The sequence below is a fragment of the Nelusetta ayraudi genome, unplaced genomic scaffold, assembly GCF_046127955.1.
Source record: "Nelusetta ayraudi isolate G7.1 ecotype Tasmania unplaced genomic scaffold, CSIRO-AGI_Nayr_v1 ptg000070l, whole genome shotgun sequence".
NCBI lineage: Eukaryota > Metazoa > Chordata > Actinopteri > Tetraodontiformes > Monacanthidae > Nelusetta > Nelusetta ayraudi.
In genome coordinates this window covers 1511501-1517500 of record NW_027466120.1, presented here as the reverse complement: position 1 = coordinate 1517500, position 6000 = coordinate 1511501, and the positions used below count along the sequence as shown (strand labels likewise).

The following is a 6000-nucleotide window of genomic DNA, read 5'->3' as shown; positions in this document are numbered from 1 at the left end:
GAGAATGAAATTTCTTTGCGTCGTTGACTCTTTTTTTGTGTGTATTCTTTGTATCATGATGATGGAGTTGATGACGAGGTCATATTTCTCTCTAATGATGAGACGGTTGCGGCCCCTCCCTCCCCTCAGAAACAGATGTTGCTCGGGAGGCCTTACGAGGAGCTTATATAAAATGTCCATCAATCAGAAACAGTCGCCAGCGAGGCTCTGGAATTCCACACTCCAAGATGAAACGATGCGTTGCGCCATTAAGCGCTGTGTAAATATTATATCTTTCTTTTCTTCCCTCCCCCCCAGCACGTTAGTTAGCATCACTTCCACCTGGTGGCTTCATTATTTTTAAAAAGCGCAGCTTTGTCTGTGATTGCGAGCCTTGACCTAGTTCCACGACTCTTCCCTCTCCCTGATGCCGTCTTCCACTCTCTCACTCCTCTTCCTCATTTACTTATTCTCCTGTTTCCCATCCTCTTTACCCCCCACCCCCTCACCCCCACCCTCACCTCATTTTTTCTTCTACACCAACTCCATCCCCCAGTTTTCTTTGTCATTTATTCATTGTCTCTCTTCATTTACTGCCTCAGCGTCACCTGCACGCTGTTGCGACTTTATCCCTCCTCTTCCTCCCGGCCTCATGTATGCATTCTTTATTTCTCAATTTGTCTCCCTTCCACAACCTGTTATTATTATTTTTCCCCTCCCTCACATCTCCCTCGTCTTTTCGTTCCCTCTCACTCTCTCTCTCTCTCTCTCTCTCTCTCTCTCTCTCTCTCTCTCCCTCTCTCTCTCTATCTCTCTCTCTCTCTCTCATCCTCCTCGCCTCTCCATCGCTCTCCTCCACAGATTCAGATTGTGCGCGTATGTGTGTGTGTGTATGTGTCGCAGGAGGGAAGCATCGCAAGCACTGGTCCCTGCTGAACAATTACCATGCAAAGCAATCCAAATAGAGATGTTTGCCGAAAACAACATGTGTGTAATTACCGCTTAATGAGGCCCTTGTCTCAGGCAGAATGCCCAATTAGACTGCCGATGAGAAAGTGATGCCGGGGCCCATTGAAGTATGAGGAGGGGATCGGGGTGGGGGGGCCGAGGGGGATTGTAAAGCAAAAAGGGAAAGGAGGAGGGGGGGAAAAAAGGAAAAAGGTTGGGGGTGTGGTGACGAGGAGAGGAGGCAGCGAGGAGGGGGGAGGGGGGGGAGAGTGAGAGTGATGAGGATGAGTGGAGAGGGAACAACAGCAGCAGAGAGAGAGAGAGAGAGGGAGAGAGAGAGAGAGATTTCTACAGTAAATGTGCAGTAATGGCAGAGCTGGTGGCATTGAGCTGCCAATAAATTGGCATTTTAAGTGGAGGAGTGAAGCAACGGAGAAGGAGGAGCAGCTGGGAGGACGGGGGAGGGGGGTGGGACTCTACATGTATGCCTGTACATATATGTGCTTGCATGTGTGCTTGTGTGTGTGTGTGTGTGTGTGTGTGTGTGTGTGTGTGTGTGTGTGTGTGTGTGTGTGTGTGTGTGGGCGGCCATGTTGAGGCACAAAATGGCTGACCTTTCTTGCCTGGCGTCTCTGGCCTTTCTGCTACACGGGCGCAGGCACAGCGATGGAGGACGATCGGCTCCGGAGCAGAGACTCTCGGCTAGGCCCGCCTCCAACTGTGATTGGAAGAAGGAGGGTCGTCGGGGGTCGTGGGGGTGGGGGGGGGGGACGATAAAAAAGAAGGAAGTACACCGACGGTTCTCCTCCCTCGGTCTCGTCCCGCCGACCCACGTGTATTTTCTTGGGCGGGATGAAATCGCTCCGACGTGGAATCTCTGGCCGTCCACAGTTCATTGACCCGGTGTCGCCGAGGTCACCGCCCTGGAAGCGAGTGAGACTGCCACCCTCAGGTTCAGGTGACGGCAGCCGCTTCATTACACCGATGGCGGCGCGTGTCGGGTTAGGCCAACAATTAGTCTGCTTCGGCTCTGGGAGTTTCTTTTCTTTTCTTTTCTTCCTCCTCCAGCCGTCGGGGTCGGGCCGCGAGGTGCGGAGCGCTGGCAACGCTTTCCGTTTGGTTTGCCTCCTCGGCGCGGCGCAGTGCCGGGAATGTAAATGCAATCATTAAAATAACCAAGTGAATCCTCACAAGGACTCCCATGATATGCATCGTTAGCCAAGCGCTGCCCCGAGGCAGACGCCGCCTTCCCTCGGCCCTCTCCGCCGATAATGTACAGTAATTTCTCTTCCTCACCACTCACACGCTCATTTAGCCGCTTCGACTCGGGTTCTGCCGCACCCCCCTCCACCCCCTCCTCCCGCCCTCTCACTGCGTGCTGATGCGGATGTTGCTATTTGGCTTCAGACACGCGGTCTGCCTCGTTGCCGAGCCGACGCTGTTTGCGTTTGTCGGCGGCGCAGCGGTTCAGCGGCATTTGATTATTGTTGCAGTTTATATTTGGCAGTTGGGGGGAAAAAAGCAGTCTCGACAGGTCAGACGGGGGGGGGGGCAACTTTCTCCACCAGCCATGGTAAAAGAAAGCAGATTGAAGTGGGAACCACCACCGTTCAGGTCTAGCAGTGGACTCGGGCCGTGCGTGGAAGTGGCGACGCTCCAGCGGCTTTTGACTTCGATTCGTGGAAGCGTTTTGCTTCGGCTTTTAGAAATTACGGAATCGACAAAATTCCAAACAGCTTCATCTAAATTGCAGTGAAGTTTGGACACTTTTTAGGTGCTTTTAGTCTTTTTCGAATCAGAGCTAATGCGTAAAATGTTTTTTTTTTTTTTTTTTTCCAGAAATTTGCCAGGTTCCGTGTGATCACTGATTAATTATTAGTCCCTTTTCTGGGCCAAAATATCAGTTTTCCCATTTTCTCTTTTGAATCTGCTGCCTTTTCTTCGTCCTGCCGCCGCCAGTTGGTCTCGGTGTGTAATTCTTCCTGTGTTTTGACTGGCGACACTGTGTTGTTTTTTCCTCCTCGCCCCCTCCCCTCGGCACTCACGGCAGGGGAGGGTCAGGGGTCGTGTGTTGTTACTCGAGTCCTAACCTCCGTGTCAAACGGCGTGTTGGCACCTGCAGCAAGTGATCTTTCAATGGCTGATTAACTCGCCGCTAAAGACAGAGCGTGCCCCCTCTCTCTCTCTCTCTCTCTCTCTCTCTCCCTCTCTCTCTCTCTCCCTCTCTCTCTCTCTCTCTCTCTCTCCTTCCCTCCCGGATCTTCTCCACAGATTCATTCACACTCACTCCCTCCTCATGCACACATCGCAGCCCGGGGGGAGAAGCCGTCTCTCGTCACAGTTCTCATACAGCCTAATTACCGCCCCGCTGACGAACAGTAATTACCCACGCTGCCATGCCACCACAAGGTTTAACCAAAGTGACAAAGTCATTAGTCTCACAGTTCAGGCCACCCGTAAAGACATTTTTTTTTTTTCTCCAATTACTCCACTGACGTCTCTCCTCTTGTCTCTGTGTTTATGTGTCTGCTCTCTGCTCTGTCCACAGTTTGATGGTGACAACATGTACCTGAATGACAATAACCAAGAGTTTCGGTCTCCAAACCAGGTGAGGCCCACTTTTTATTTCCCTCCTGCAGGTTTTGTACGCTGTAAAAATGTGTGGTCAGCGTTGGGTGACTGCCTTCAGTGGAAGAGATTTCAGCTTTTCCAACGGGAGTTTTCAGAATTATATGGGGGGAGATAGTTGAAAGATGTTTTGCCAGCTGAAGGTGCTCATTAATGGGGTTTGTGCCAAAGAAGAAAGAAAGAGAGGGAGGAAAAACAGACTGCGTGCCGAAGGTTGATGTCAAATCACTTTCCTTCGTCGCCATGGAAACTGTACGGAGCAGGAATGTTTACATTGAAATCTATTGAATTTCACGTAATAGGAACTATTAAACCAGGTAATGAATATTAATGAGAACCTTGTAGCCGTTGTCATCCACATGGTGAGAATGAAAGACTTTTATTTTCTCTACATCATTAAAGTCAGTAGGACAGAAATATTTCCATCAAATCATTTGTCTTTTTTAATATCTTTATTGTGTTTCTCATATCGTACCTTTAAGCGTAGAACCCCATTGTCAGATCTACCTGGAATCCAGCAGAGAAGCCTCACATGATCAATAGATCCACAGCATGTTTAGCCCTCTGTTTACAGGCTCCAGCAAAAGCCCTTGTTAATGGCCTCCAGAGCTCGTAATTATTTCAGGTTGTTGGTCATAATGTTCAAAAATAATTAATTTTCATTTGGCATCTGATTATCTTCTATCTTCGCCCTGAACTTGACGAGCTCTGGCAGGAACCGTTTGCTGCCACATTGGTTTGAGATGTGCTGTCCATGTTAATGTGGAAGAATAGTGTAACTGTAAATGCAGCAGTGTCATTATAAATTGTTATTACAGTTTTGACAGGCTAATCCCACATGACTGCATAGATTCCACCGCAGAGTATGACCTACATGCAGTTTTTTTTCCCCTCCTCAGTCGGAGTAGCTTTAGGTTCCATCTCCTGCAAAATCTTGCACCACATTTACTGAGAGACAGGAAAAAGTGCGAGATAAACTGCAGCGTCAGATCAGCTGATCGCGGGCCAGTCGCCTGAGGAGGGCACGTCTGTGAAACAAGGTGTCCCCGATGTTTTTTTTTTTATTTTTTTTATTTGAGCCTCTTTTGCTAAGTAGGAGAAAAACACTTACAGTAATTCCCCCGTAAGCCAAAGTGTGGAGAAAGGATGTTCCATCTGATGCGCCGAGTATCTTTAACATAAGAGGGATTAAAACCATCAACTCCAGCCGTGTTTGCACAATGTGAAATCGCTCGGCTAAATAGGTTTGCTCACAGATAAGCCCGGCGCGTCTCACCACCCGAGGCTCATTGAAGCGCCGCTTGCTCTTAGCAGGGACACGGTCCCAGTGGCGCTGTCAGCAGCGAGTGAGTGGGGCGGGCGGGCGGGCGGAGCGGGCGCTGCTCTCAGCTGCTGGATGGGAACACATGGCCGGACATATGGCAGAATTTAGAGCCCCAGGATTTGTTGATCCAGCGGCCTTCATGTTCTGACAAAACGCGACGAGGTGGAGGGGCTCCTCGTCAATTAGCGCCGCGGCCAAACGCTGTCGGCGAGCCGCGGCGAGGCCAGAAGGCTAAACCGCCCACGTACGCGCACGCAAGAGTGCGCTCGCACACACACACACACACACACACACACACACACACACACACACTGGCCCTCTGTTTCTGTCAAATTCACACACAAATGCGCAGCCAAACTGTAAAGGGAAGTGACACATCTTCTGACACTAAGTTATTCATAAGTCATAAGCACATTTGCAAGTCCACATCCTCCATTCCAGTTTGCTTTGCTCACGTCCCATAAAACCAATGCGCGCACGCACGCACGTGCACACGTCACTGGAGCCGCAGTGTCACAACGCATTCAGTGATTTCTGCGCCCCTCAGCGCAACCAAGGCTAGTATCCGTCTCTACAGAAGAGCAGGTTTTCACGACGACACGACTCGTGTTGTCATTAAACACCACCGCACGAGCCCACTGATGGAGCTCTGTGATTGAGATTGCGGACAGTGATTTTTTTTTTTTCCCTCACTGGCATTTAATTTCACCTATTTTGTGGTGTCCGTTGGGATTTTTCAAAAGTCGCCATAAGAATGGTATTGAAACTTTCCCACCTAAACCCCCGAAGCAGGTCTTGGCCTCAGACAGAAAGTAATAACGTCAACCACCAAATGTGTCTAAAGCGGGCCGGAGGAGAAAAATAACGTATTCTTATACACATAAAAAAGACTGAAAAGCCTTATTAATCCACGCGCTCGCACACCGTCTTCCTGTACGTTCCTTTGATGTTCGGACCCCATGTCTGTAATGAGGGGTCGAGGGAGCTTTAGCAGCTTATTGTCTGCTTATAACACACATCACACACCACATGGGCCATTGTTGGTGTCGTATTCCCTCGATCTGCCCTAATTATGTCACTTTGCCTGCGCGCATGGGTTCGTTGCTAATGGGATAAATGTC

At 49.8% G+C, this 6000-nt stretch overlaps 1 protein-coding gene across 4 annotated transcripts in view; it reads left to right on the top strand.

Annotated features, from left to right (window-relative positions):
• The window catches only part of LOC142898987 (TOX high mobility group box family member 2-like), a 117707-nt gene that overhangs the window by 72528 nt on the left and 39179 nt on the right, over positions 1-6000 (top strand). For all 4 annotated transcript variants that reach the window (XM_076042332.1, XM_076042330.1, XM_076042327.1 and 1 more), the window contains one exon: positions 3476-3535. In XM_076042332.1, the coding sequence (XP_075898447.1) occupies positions 3491-3535 (45 nt within the window). In that variant the 5' untranslated portion in view covers positions 3476-3490. The remainder of the gene's footprint in view (positions 1-3475; positions 3536-6000) is intronic.